This window comes from Podarcis muralis, chromosome 6, assembly GCF_964188315.1.
Source record: "Podarcis muralis chromosome 6, rPodMur119.hap1.1, whole genome shotgun sequence".
NCBI classification, from domain to species: Eukaryota; Metazoa; Chordata; class Lepidosauria; order Squamata; family Lacertidae; genus Podarcis; species Podarcis muralis.
Window position 1 is genome coordinate 35,269,018 of NC_135660.1, and position 13,966 is coordinate 35,282,983.

The 13,966-nt window shown below is 42.2% G+C and overlaps 2 protein-coding genes across 3 annotated transcripts in view; one reads left to right on the forward strand and one right to left on the reverse strand.

Annotated features, from left to right (window-relative positions):
* The window catches only part of GPC1 (glypican 1), a 192,395-nt gene extending 182,225 nt beyond the window's left edge, over positions 1–10,170 (forward strand). Inside the window, exons 5-9 of the mRNA XM_028730983.2 lie at positions 267–397; positions 2,686–2,805; positions 4,126–4,259; positions 5,590–5,765; positions 6,863–10,170. Coding sequence (XP_028586816.2) covers positions 267–397; positions 2,686–2,805; positions 4,126–4,259; positions 5,590–5,765; positions 6,863–7,083 — 782 coding nt within the window. The 3' untranslated portion in view covers positions 7,084–10,170. The remainder of the gene's footprint in view (positions 1–266; positions 398–2,685; positions 2,806–4,125; positions 4,260–5,589; positions 5,766–6,862) is intronic.
* A 1,144-nt stretch (positions 10,171–11,314) lies between these two features.
* Positions 11,315–13,966, reverse strand: part of ANKMY1 (ankyrin repeat and MYND domain containing 1) — a 33,823-nt gene continuing 31,171 nt past the window's right edge. The window contains exon 16 of one of the 2 annotated variants that reach the window (XM_077929956.1): positions 11,315–12,858. In XM_077929956.1, coding sequence (XP_077786082.1) covers positions 12,620–12,858 — 239 coding nt within the window. In that variant the 3' untranslated portion in view covers positions 11,315–12,619. The remainder of the gene's footprint in view (positions 12,859–13,966) is intronic. The other variant, XM_077929955.1, reaches the window with a different exon arrangement.

The window sequence follows — 13,966 nt, forward strand, 5'->3', positions numbered from 1 at the left end:
TGCCTGGCGTGCTCTGGTCCATGGGGTCACGAAGAGTCGGACACGACTAAACGACTAAACAACAGCAATCATAAGAATGTGGAGATTTAGCTCCTTATAGGCTAAATTCCACATGACTCACAGTCTCCCTGGGAATAAATGAAAATATAGAACAACCCATTAAGATACCCTACATGTCCAGTGCTGGTATATAATGATTACATAGGTTTTTGAAACATTATTTGCATGGTGCATTCTTAAATGGTGTCTGTTATTTACCCTGATAGATTCACTGCTGTTGGTGGCTGACCGCTTTGATGGACCATCCAATGTAGACATAGTCATTGGTACAATTCATACCAGGATTGCAGAAGCTATTTCAAATATGCAGGAGAACAGAGAATCTATAAAATCCAAGGTAAAAGCCAGATTGCAAAAGCTGAAAATGCGGTTTACTTAACAGCGATGTTTCGTTTATTGTATGTATTTATATCATGCCTTTCCTCCATGTTACAAAGTTTGTCATTAAGACATGTATCAGTCCTGCTTAGCTTCAGCCTTCAGATCATGCCCTGGGAGCTTTTGGCCTCCGCCATTTTCATATCTGCCATCTCAGAGAAGAGAATTCCAACAATTTCTGCTGAACGACATTAGAAGTGTTAGGCCCTGGGTTGTTCCTTTCATGAGTACTGGACAGGCAGAGATAGTCTGATTATCTTGCCTGCCTTCTTTACTTGCACATCTTTGCCAGAGCCTATCTCCCTTCCGCCATAGGAGCTGGCCAGCTTCCCCTGAGAACCCCACCTGTCTCTCCTTCATCCTCCTTGATTTCAGAAGATTTTCGCAGCTGCATTTCTGAGCAGAATGTGATACATTAGCCCTGCATGGAGGGAATTCGCTCCTTCATCAGTCCTAAAACTGTGCAGCTCCCTATCCAACTGAGTCAGATGTTAACAGCGGAATAATTTGTGCTCCTGAAGCCCAGCTGCTTTCCCCATGATTCCTAAGAACTGTAACTAACAGGTGCTGATGGAGAATGAATCGGGAACTGACTGGCAAGTAGATAAGTCACTGATAGGCCAGCAGGGATGGAGGAAACAGCAGTGCTGCACAAAATACAGTGTTAATTCAACACAGAAATAGAGCCATCAATTGAGAGAGAGAGAGAGAGAGAGCGCACAGGGGGACGAATGAATCTATACCTCCCAGAAGGTATTTTTCATTGCTCTTGCATGTTTTTATGCCCCTAAAAGAATTGCTTTGTAATAACCACAGTAATAAACTATAAATGGGTGAGCTACAGTGATGAAGCTGGATTCATTTGTCTCTTTCATAAAACAAATTTGGGAATATTTTATATACAAGCATTAAAAAGAAATGGCTAGCAAGGCAGTAGGCTCACCTTGTAAACCACAGATATGGGCCAAAGTGCACCATAAATGACATCCACATTGTCTATCATTATGATGCAATTAATCTGAAACTCTGCTCCAGGGCAAGTTAGCCAGGTTGTTGTCTTCTGCAGCGTGAGCACCCAAAACCCAGTTGACCATTCAGCCAGATAGAGTGTTGGTAGCTGTCACACAGAATTATCACACAGAAATGAGATTCCACGAGAGCCAGTGTGGTGTAGTGGTTAAGAGCAGTAGTCTCGTAATCTGGGGAACCGGGTTCGAGTCTCCGCTCCTCCACATGCAACTGCTGGGTGACCTTGGACTAGTCACACTTCTCTGAAGTCTCTCAGCCCCACTCACCTCACAGAGTGTTTGTTGTGGGGGAGGAAGGGAAAGGAGAATGTTAGCCACTTTGAGACTGCTGAAGGGGAGTGAAAGGCGGGATATCAAATCCAAACTCTTCAAACTCATATAGACACTTGTTAAAATTCTTTTAAAAAAAAGAAAGAAAGAAAGAAATGAGATTCCACATTGGTGGCAGCATCAAAACCCCAGATTTTAAAAGGGTTGTTCTTCTACAATCCCTTTTTTCTGTTGTTAAAAGGAAGTTACAGCAGTGAAGGGGTTATTGTTCCCGTAAAAACAACAGCCAATTATATATATATATATATCTCAGCAGTTTAAAACAACAGCACATACATAAAACCTGGGATAAAGATTTCAATTGAGAAAGTTTTTTGAAAGAGAAACATATTTAGCAAGCGCTGGAAGGGCAGTAGAGAAAGTGCCTGCCAGGTATATAATGGGAGGAAGTTCCAAAGGGTAAGAACGCTAAAGGCCCAATTCCAACATCATGCAGAATGGGTCTCCCTTTAGAACAGTATCTGTGGGATGCACTGCAGAACATAGTGATTGGTTGGAGAGGAATCCTTAATTCACTGGTTCAATTGTAGCTGAACTGAGATTTGATTTGGGTGAAGGGCCCTAGCCCCAATGGCAGAACATATGACTTGAATGCAGATGTACCAGTCCTTTGCATTTTCAGGTAAGACTGGAAGAAATATGCACCTGAAATTGTGGAGATCTGCTGCCAGTTACTAAACTAGACAGATCCATGGTCTGAACTAGTACGAAGCAGCTTCCTATGTCCCCAAAGCAAGGCGATATCTGAAAATTGGATTACTATTGTGTTAAAATTGGTATGTGTGAGCAAATGTGAAGTTAGGAAGAAATATGATTAACAGGGGCATATTTTACAGCTGTGACTTATTAGATAAATGCTTTGCTATTAAGTTTCGTTTATTTTCTCCAGACTTTTCAAGGTTGTGGAAATCCCAAACTCAACTCAAAAGCTTCCAGTGCTGAGGAAAAGAAGAGGCGAGGAAAGTATGTCAGTGAAGATAAACCTTCAGGGCTTAGTTCAGAGAAACTTGTGAGTATGGAATTTAGTTCTGACTTTTTTAGAAATGCTTCTGTATGGAAACAATCTGTGTGGCCTGTTGCTTAGAATAGCACTGGTTCAAGGTCAGACAGAGAGCTTCCAGGTTGGCTGCTGGTTGGAAAGCCAATCTTCCCAGTCACAGTCTGACACCCTAACCCCAACACCACGTCACCAGGAGAGCTCATCTTCCTGGTTTAATTATTCTTTCGATGATGCCATTGGCATTTTTTAGATACTCCGCTCATAACAATTTCAGGAAATGTGGGCTGCCACTGCTTTGCTCCTTCCACTCAGGCACTCACAGGCACCGTCAGTATAACCCAGTCTGTCTCCTGAGTGAAAATACAGCCTCGCTGCAATGCTGTTGCAACTTGATATTTACGAAACTAACATGAAAAATAAATGGGATAGTTCAGAGTACAGTCGTACCTTGGATCCCGAACGCAAGTCGAACGTTTTGGGTTCCAAACACCACAATCCTGGAAGTGAGTGTTCTGGTTTATGAACGTTCTTTGAAACCCGAATGTCTGACGCAGCTTCCGATTGGCTGCAGGAAGTCGCGCCTTGTTTTCTGAACGTTTTGGAAGTCAAACGGACTTCCGGAATGGATTCCGTTCGACTTCCGACATACAGCTGTAGTGGCCTTTCCCTCCCTTTGATTTTACCTCTCTCAGTAATGTCAATGAAGTTCTAACTCTTGTTCCAGCAACACAGGTTTATCCAGCCTTTTTTACTAGCATATGTCAATGTCATTAGTCACCACTAGCCACCTTCTTGAAGAAAGTTGATCTTCAACTTACATCCTGACAGTTACTCACCTGCTCTCCTTCTTTGCCAAGCTCTTCTACCATTTTAGTGCTTCTGCTCCCAGGCCAGGCATTCTGGATGCTCTGGGTCCATTTCTCCATCATAAGCACATAGGAAGAGGCCTGTTGGATTAAACCAAAGGCCCATCTAGACCAGCATCCTGTTCTTGCAGTGGCCAACTAGATGCCAATGGAAAGCCCACAAGCAGGATAAGGGTTCGAGAGCTTTTCTCTTGATTTTTCTTGGGAGAACTTAAATAAATGTTGTGTTGATAGCTTTCTGCTGTATAAAATAGCAGCTTTGGTAAAGTAGCCTGTCTTGAATTGTGTACTAAAAAACAACTATGGCAATTATAGCAGTCCTGCATGGTTTTAAGTGGATTAACAATTGCCCAGTGTTTGAACCCATAAGCTCTGGATCAGTTTATCATGACTGAGCTTGGCATTCAAAATGTCACTTTCAAACACCTTCCTCCTTCAGCTTTGATTCTTCTCCATCTGGCAGGTTTCAGATGCCAAAGGGAAGCTGAGAGAAATAAGGGACTTCTGGGTTGCCCTCCCAAGCACACTTTGCAATGAAAAGGTTTCCTCTGGTTCTGTGAATGAGGACAGGTGCTGGAATGGAATGGCCAAAAGCGGGTAAGGCTGCTCAAAATGTGACGGAAGTTCAGCAGGGTGAAGCACACCCACACACCAGTTTCATGAAGCTTTGTAAGCTGTAAATATGAGCCCCCTTATGGGGTAGATAAGAGAGAAAAGGCACAGTTTGCCTCGTCGAGAGAGTCAACATTAGTTGTCATTGGGATCCTGTCCTTTTCCTTGCTTAGACTGAGCCCCACATAAACACACACATGCATGGGCAAAAAGATGGCTGCTGGTGCTCTTATTCCCTGCACCTGGTTCAAGCGTAATGTTGAGCCATAGTTTAAGACGCCAGTCACAGGACTGAGCGATCTTTCATCCCGCCCACCCCCAATCTCTGGTTAAGGGCACCCCTAAACACCACTTTTTTAAGGGACGCGGGTGGCGCTGTGGGTTAAACCACTGAGCCTAGGACTTGCCGATCAGAAGGTCGGCAGTTCGAATCCCTGCGACGGGGTGAGCTCCCGTTGCTCGGACCCTGCTCCTGCCAACCTAGCAGTTCAAAAGCACGTCAAAGTGCAAGTAGATAAATAGGTACCGCTCTGGCGGGAAGGTAAACGGCATTTCCACGCGCTGCTCTGGTTCGCCAGAAGCGGCTTGGTCATGCTGGCCACATGACCCGGAGACTGAACGCCGGCTCCCTCGGCTAATAAAGCGAGATGAGCACCACAACCCCAGAGTCGGTCACAACTGGACCTAATGGTCAGGGGTCCCTTTACCTTTAAACACCACTTTAGAACCAGTATTTCTTTTTAGAAGGGTTCTTTAGCAATGTTAGGATGCCTTTAACCAGGGTTAGAGGCAGACATAAAGCCAAGATATAACAGGTGGAGGCAGAGGGCAAGTGGAATTTGTGCCCACAAGATCAATTCCTAGACCATGTTGTCAGAATTCTAGGTTTGATGTTATGATCAGAAGAGTGTTGAAGACAGCAGTAATGTTGGTGAGTTGCAAAGGCTTAGATGCAAGTTAAAGATAGTGACCTAGTTCCAGTGTCGCACTAAATAGTAATAATATTATGCACATGAGCAGCAGCAGACCTTGGGCTTGCATCCTCCCTGCTCCCCTGATGTGACACCATGGAGATTTGAAACATCTGCTTCCTCTTCTAGACAACAGTTTGGTCCCAGCTTTTATTGAAACAAACCATAGTTTAAACTAACCAAAGTTTACCTAGTTCTGACATAATAACAAACTTTTGGAAGCAGATGGTCCTCCTTGTGACCATGTCAGAATGCGCAAACCAGGTCAACGTCTTAAATCAATTGTGATAATGTTTGATACCCTAAAGTTGGCTTCTTGCATGAACACACGTGGCTCTTTGCAGGTATCTTCCAGATGTGATGGGAGACGGACTAGCCAATCAAATCAATAACCCAGAAGTTGAGGTAGACATTACTAAACCAGACATGACTATTCGCCAGCAAATCATGCAGTTGAAGATTATGACAAATCGACTACGCAATGCATATAATGGGAATGACGTGGATTTTCAGGATACAAGTAAGTACGGAGCCGAGAAAAGGCAACAGTGTTGTCCTGTGGAGGTGGCACAATCTATATTATGCATACTTATATGATATGATTTATAGGATTAGCAGTTGAAATAAAGAGTTCTGCAGGATTCCATGTTCAGAAAGCAACAGAATATCAAAGAGGTTCAATTCACAATTCTGTTACGCCATACTTAATGTAGAGCCAGTGCACGGAAGCAGTTGCAAGTTGGTTGCTGCAAGTATTGCCCTTATTTGCTGACACCCAAGAACTGGAGTGCAAGAGATCTAGTTAGTAACGCTTGGTGATTTTACTCCTCCCTCTCTAGAGTCTTGGCTGCTACATCCATACCTTTATACAGGCATTGCCAAGACTTGTGCCCCTGAGATTACCCACTGTCTCCCCAGGGTTTCTTCTCCCTATCAGTCCCTAATGCCTCATTTCAATGGACAAACTCCAGCTTTCCTCTTACTGTTCAGCAGCAGCAGCAGGGGCTTCAAGCTTGGGAGGATGCTGTAGCTCAGGATGGTACAGTGGTACCTTGGGTTACAGACGCTTCAGGTTACAGACGCTCCAGGTTACAGACTCCGCTAACCCAGAAATAGTACCTCGGGTTAAGAACTTTGCTTCAGGATGAGAACAGAAATCGCGCGGCGGCAGCGGGAGGCCCCATTAGCTAAAGTGGTACCTCAGGTTAAGAACAGTTTCAGGTTAAGAATGGACCTCCAGAACGAATTAAGTTCTTAACCCGAGGTACCACTGTAGTTCAAAATATTGCTCCTTTCTGTAATTAGTCCTTAGGAGGCTGTGGGCTCAAGTCCTCTTGTAACTACAGTAACAATGAGAACATGTCCAACTTCAGTTTGCTAAAAATGTGGATTGAAAGGCTCCGCACAGAATTTGGTCCACTCATCCCATTTTCCCCACCAGCTTTTGGGTGGTTTGTTAAACGTGAGCAACATTTAACAAGGATGAGGTTATATATATACACCCCTGCTTCACTGCATTCCAAATTCTTCATTTGCTTTCCCTGGCTTTATGGCAACAGCATAATTTGCAAGCTCTTTTGGGACTGCCATGCTTACTTGAACTTTTGTCTTGCCTAGGTGATGACATTAGCGGCTCTGGAAGCGGCGATAGTTGCATTGACGACATCTGTGGCAAAAAACTGTCCAAGAGCGCTAGCACCAGGCCGCCAGAGACGCATCCGATGCCTAAGCAGTCTGGACAAGGTGTTGGTGGAAGTAGCAGCAACATACTTTTGCCTTCTTCCTTTCTTTTATTACTTTCTCTGGCTGCTGTTGCAGCACAGTACCTGCGGCGGTAACTCATTTGCGCGGCCGTGAAAGAGACTGTGGGTGGTTGTGGTCTTAACTTTGCCAAAAATGTGGACTATATTTAATTCATCTTGGCAAAATGAGGGAGATAAAACGTTCTTGATTGTTTGTGATGACCTGGCAGTGCTAGAACTGGTCTTTTCCCCCTCCCCTTTCTTTTTTGGTTTTCTTTGAATGCTGGGGCCTTCTTTCTTTACCTCTTTTTATCATTAATTTGCCACAACGAGACACTTAGGAGCCTACAACAGATCTTGGCAGATATGGGTAATGGGTAAAAAGGACAAATGACCTCCAAGGCCACATCATTTTTATTGACTCCAATAAAACACAAAAGTATCTCATATTCTTATTTAGCTGTAGCAAATGTGCTACAATTGTTTAAAACAATACACCTTTTTTAATTTAAAAATCTTCCGAGTGCTGTAACCAGGGGGGTCAGTTCATTATTTTCCATTAAGCAAGTGGCAAATGGTCCTTCCTGTATACCAGATTAGCAAAGGGATTATGATGGAATTTGGAACGAAATTACTTTAATTGGCAAATACCTCTGTTAAAATGAGTGGTTGAAGCCACTTAATATTTCTCTCCTACATCTAAATGAATTAGAGTGAGATTCAAGTTTTGCATGATCCTTTGAAAGTAGCATTCACAATTGATAAAATGCAATACAGAATTGTAATATGCAACATTATGCTAGAAATATGCATGGGGAGATTTCTGTCTGGGAAGCATTGTTTTCAGTTTGAGGCTGAAAAATTTCCCTTTATTAATAGTGACAACAGTTAACTTTTACCAAAGGGATGATGCAAAGAAACTGCTTTGTGTATTATTACTGATCCTGTTAGCAAAGCCTGGAGGCGACATAATTGTTTGGCCCAGGGAACAATTATATACTATCAAATACCCCAGGGAATTTCCATGGCTACAACCTGCCCAAAGTACCACCAATTATGCCAATGGAAAGCAGACCAATGGAAAGCAGACCAAAGCCATCAAATCAACCAGCTGCTACCTTTTTTCATCTCACATTGGCATAGTTAACCTTATGGTCCCTAGTCCTTGTTTAGTAAAACTGCTTCACTTCAGCTAATTTTCTGATTGTTGCTACATATTTGCCAGGAGTATTGTCTGATATCAAGGTGGAAGGGGTTGGAGGAAAGAGGGGCTGTCCAACCACATATCTACACCAACAGATTCACGTATGTATTTCGCTGTCGAGACACAGTTCTCTGCTTTGGGTTCTTTTGGTACAGCCATAAACTTTTCCCCCCCCCTTTCAAAAATATCTAGCATAGAAAGGCCAGTCCTATTCATGTTGTTGAATGATAGGAAGCCTTCGACACGATCTTTGCTGTTAATTCACTTTGTTTTATATCATGACTTTCCTTTTAGGACACAGGGATTATGAAAGCATATTTTTTACATTTAATATATAGATATATGGGCTTTGCATAAATGTCGAAAACATTTCTCTTCTGCATCAAAGACAAATGCATTTCTTAACGACAGCATTCAAAAAGGCAGAATTACAGTATCAGTTATAAAACGTGCAGAGTTAGCAGGGAAGCAATTCTAGTATTGTGGCACATGAATTAATGCAAGCAAATTAATTCAAATGAATTATCTTTCCCATTCCCGGCCCTATTTGTTTTTCTACAACACTGGGAGAAATTAATTTCCTAATCACTTCAATCGGTATTGGAGGCTGCCAAAAACATCACCAGAATGTTAAAAATACGCTACTGAAGTCTGACGCCAGAACGAATTTGTTGCTCCAAAGAACACCTGCTTTTGCACACATTACTTTCAGTCCCTTGTAAGTAGAACAATACACCACCCCACTTTCATTATTGATCTCGTCCATCTAATATATTTATTTTTGTTCTCAGTTTAGACCATTCTTAATAATTCTGAATACAAATGAGGCACGAAAAGCAAATATCCTGCCTCCTTTGAACGCTAAGTTCAAATGCCTGAGGAAAAATGGAGTGCCACATTTAAATAGCATTATATATGTAGCCTTCTGCTGGTAAAAAATAGAAATGAAATGCTATACACATTGAGGTAAAAATGAAACAGCTGCCATTTCCTTCCCCCTGAATGAAAATCTTCTGCCAAACTGCTGGAGAGCTGTAAACTCAACACAATCCTGGGCTCAAACTATGATAGAAGTAGGGCCTGGTGCGTTTACTCTGTTGCTTTTAACTCGGCCTGCCACATCACATCTGAAACAGAAACTGGCTGTGTGAAAATATTTTTTCTAAGAGGAATGTGCAAATAGGGACTGATGGTCCTCGCCTTCCACTTCCCTCCCCAAAGCTTCTCCCTCCCAGCCAACTTTACTTCCCGTATGAGAGCCCAATTGAGGAAAACCTGACATTGGGGAGAGAGGCTATGCTACAAGGAAGCAGGCCGTGAGGGGGTGGAAGTTTTTAGCGCCCATTTGCTCAATCCTGATTTTTATACGCAGTTGGGCCATCCCATATTTAAATAAATGAGTCTGCCACTCCTTTGAGCCTCATTTGTCATTTGAGCCTCGGTCTCTTGATTAAGTGCCGAATCTAATGCTCTTAGGATCTGAAGTTTTGTGATTTAAAAAAGAAGTTTCTCTCATATATATGAATGACATTGCTCTGTTTTGATGTTTAAAACACCTTACAATAGGGTATGTGGATGGGCAAAGGAACATAACAACCAAACCCTTTGCAAAGCTGTCAGCCAGAAACCTGTCATGGATTTTCTTTTTGTGCCATAATGTCTTTTTCAGTGGAGGGCTGAGGGTCAATAGAGGCTTTAAGAGCACTGATATTTATCATTTACAAATGACAAACAACCTATAATTTTCTGGTGGGCTTTTTAGAGAGTTATGGTACAAATATATCCAGAGTACACCTTGGCTTTAAAAAAAATGCAGTTCTATCTGCAAAATTAAGATTTATTTCACTTACTGGCATTCTTGGCCATTTATATATTTCTTTTGGTTACCAAGTTCCTGTAACTATCTTGCACTGTTGAACTATGTTCTTTGAATCCTTGTATAAATAAAATAAAAAAAAAAGGCTGGAGACTTAAATCTATATGAATGTCCCTTGCAACAACATGCTGCTTTATTTGTTCTGTTTTTACTGATTTTCAGCAGGTGCCAGACTAGCATCATGAAAAAGTATTTGTCAACTTGCTGATGATAATAATAGCACGAAGAATGAGCTGCCATACCTGTATACTGTTAAAATAGCTACATCTTGATTAGTATTGCTATGCATTTACTCAGAAGCAAGTCTTAAGTTTGATTGGCCTTAGTCCTTAGTAAGTGTATTTAGGATAGCGCCATTAATGCTAACACTTAAAGGCAATGAGCCACCTAGCTACTGTGATGCACCAATATAACTGAATGTTGTAATCAACAGACACCAAAACGTATTTTTATCCAGAATGGTGTGACCAGGACAGCAGCCACCTATGTATGGGCCAGAGTACAGTTAAGAGCCTTTTATGCGTTACATCCAACACATGGAGCTCCCACATTTTTCAGTAGTCCCTTGCAGAGCAGCTGTTGTTTTGATCAGCCCTCCTTTCCAAGTCAGTGTACAGTATTTAGGACTGGCGTTCAAATGTTAAAGCATGCTTAATGGTCCACAGAACCAGAGAAGAGGCACTTCTAGATAAACAGTGCCTACTGGAGGAAAAATTGTACACCTGTCCCAGTCCATTATGTGGATGGTCTGTGTTGGATTTGGTTGCCCAGATCTAGCAGCAGAGATGCAAGCGTGGAAAGAGGTTTATGCACATAAATCTGGTGTAGACGGGGGCATAACAGCCTCCTGCAGAGAAAAAATGCCTGCATCCAAAACCTGCTTCTGTTCCCAGCACAGCTACCAAGGGGTACTCCCTGATTTCTCAGCAGCCAGACCCTCTGTCTCCTGGCCCCCTCCTCTCCTGCCTCTGAGTCTGAACTTCCCTCTGCCCCAGCCTCTTCCTGCTCACTAAGTCCTGTTGCCTCTTCAGCTTCTGACACCTCCCCCCCCCCCATTTTCTCCCTCTGACCACTCATCACCATCCCACCACCAATCCCCTGGCTCTGAGCCTTTTTCCTCTGGGGGGTTCCCCAGATGGGGACCTCCCAACATCCAGCCAATCCATGCCACAAAGTCCTCAGCAACATGTTATATAAATTGCATACCCATCACTAATATATACACAAATAAACAAGCAGCTAGCAAACTGTCAACCCAAACGAGGATGAATTGCCAATCCGTAATGCCATTAAATAAAGATATATATATGGATTTAAATTGTCTGAATGCTATCAAGCAGATGAAGCAGCCTGATTCATAGCAATCCGCTGTGTTCGCTGGGTTGAGCATGGGCTAGAACACAATTATTTCACATGAAACAGCACGCATATAGAACATTTGATATAAACATGCCTTGTAGTCCTTCATTTAAATTAACTACAAAAATAAGGGGGGGGATGGTATTTCAGAATTATTTTTATTGTGCAATATTTAAAACCAGTTATGTCAGACACAAAAAAATCAGGTCAACAGATTCTTGCATTTAACAATGTAGTATAGGGACCACAAATCAGTGAAATCAGTAGTAAGCATAATAACTGTACTCTACTGTGGCTAACCTTTTTATGTCTGGTTGTAATCACTAACCCCTGCGGAGCCTTCCAACCCACCTGTAAAAAAAATTCCACTGACTGCAATAGGATCTGTAACAGTGCAGGTCACTAATACAGTTGCTGAGGTACCTCTCAAACAGAGTCCACAATTTCAAAACAATCACTTCAGCTAATACTACTGATGGTATTGGGATCAATTCTATATTCTCCTATTAACATCAACAGATAATCTGGGCCAGATTCTTCCACTTTGTTCCCTCAGATCCCAAAGCTTGAGTCAGTAAATGTTCACTGATTAAGGACTGGAACCTGAGTTTGCTTCCTCATTTATTGGACCAGCTGTATTTATCTCCCTACTAATTGTACATGTGCAAAATATTTCATCCCACACATTTCCTACTGCTGCCAGTTCTTAGAACAAAAAGACTACCATAGGCAAAGGCCCTGGTATGTGAAGCCTAAATTGCTTTGAAAAGACTGCTTTCCAGTGAGTACTCACAATTAGCAGGCAAAAGTCCTATTGCCACCAGGTAGAAACAAACTAAAGCCCTTGATGTCTGGAACGACAAGGCACTAGCTGAAAAACAAGCAGATTTTTTGCCCTCTTGCCTACCAGCTAATCCCAAATCAGTGTTTTGAACTGTTTAGATATTTTTGTATTCTTTAAATGTGAAAAACTTTGGTTCTATATTTGTATAGAAGAACTGACCTTGGAAAGATACAGATACGTCCACATTACCCAACCTCACTTTAAATAATGTAAATGGGTTTCAGTACTGACACAAGAATGCAAAGTTCCTTTGATTATATCTTCTAGCGTCCTTTACCCCCATTCTCCCTTATGTAGCATTTTTCACATCAAATTACAGCTGAGGTGTACCAGTAAAAGGTAGAAGCATTTAAATGTAACTATAGTTCCCAGTATAAGGGAGATCTGCATGGCTGCTGCTCTTCTCAGGGTGTTTTGACACTGCCTCTTTCAGTTGTTTTGTCGTATCTTTCAATTGCTTCTTCTTCTTTTTCTCCTCCTCCTCTCTTCTACGTCTGGCTCTTTCACTTTCTCCCTCTTTGCCTTCCTTCTTCTTTCTGGTTGGCGCCACTTTGCCCTTCTGAATCCGACCAGACTTGGTTATCCGCACTGGCAAAAAAGTATAGATATATATATATGTTACACTAATTTTATAACAAACCCATGCAAGAATGTAGTGAATTGCCAAAGGTGGAACTAAAATAATTATTCAATGTGTTTTTAGTCACTGCCCACTAGTGGGCTTTTAGATAGGTTACTCTGTGAAATTCCTGCTACAATTGTGTCTTGAGTTCCTCTCCACTTTCAGTCACTATCTCTCCTGCCCATGGTGGCAAAATGTTTCAGAGAAAGAGGGCAGACAGGATCCATAAAGGTGTTCATCTATTTAGTCATCTGCATCTTTTTCTAACCTTCTTCCCTTTCTGCAGAAATTGAGCAGCTTAGAATAACAGGATTTGGGGCACAAGGCAAAACAGCATCACACATACATCTTCTCCTGCCTTGGATTCATTTCTAGAAACAATTTCAGAAAATGGGAAGGAAAGGCGTGTTGCAGTGGGGAAGGCAGGTGCTAACAATGCACAGAAAATGAGTTCTTGCCTAACAACTGACAGTTGCTAACAACTACACCGACATATTGACTGATCATTGTTTGACTGTTTTCTCTGTTTTCAATACCGACAAAGCAGGAGCAACAGATACACGAGCTGAACAGCAAGAAAGAGTTTTTGCAAACATTTGTATCACTACTGAAAGGTGTCCCTCCATCTTTCAGAGAGTGCTGGTAAAGGAACAAAAGTGTTCAGGAAACCCTGAATAGGTCTGATTGTCCTCATCTTCCCCATTGGCTGGGATCACCCAGGAGACAACTCCTGGAAGCAGTATGTTCACTCTCAGTTTTGTTTGCCCTCAGAAATAAGTACACATAGCAAAATCAGACTAGTCACACAGCACATTGTGTTTACAAGTTCATTATGTGATTCTTGATTGGCTGAAATCCTGTAGTGGACGAGAATGAAGTCCTGGGCAAATAAAACAATGAACCTGAAGCAGCAGTTGATTAGAAGTTTCACGACTACAAAACAGACATGAAAAATGGAGAAGGGTCTCACTGGCAGTGTTTTTTCTCATGCAATTTTCCTACTGCCTCTGAAAGCACTGGTTGTACACATACCTCCCCCCACAGAAACGAGCAAACATTTGGCATCACCCTACT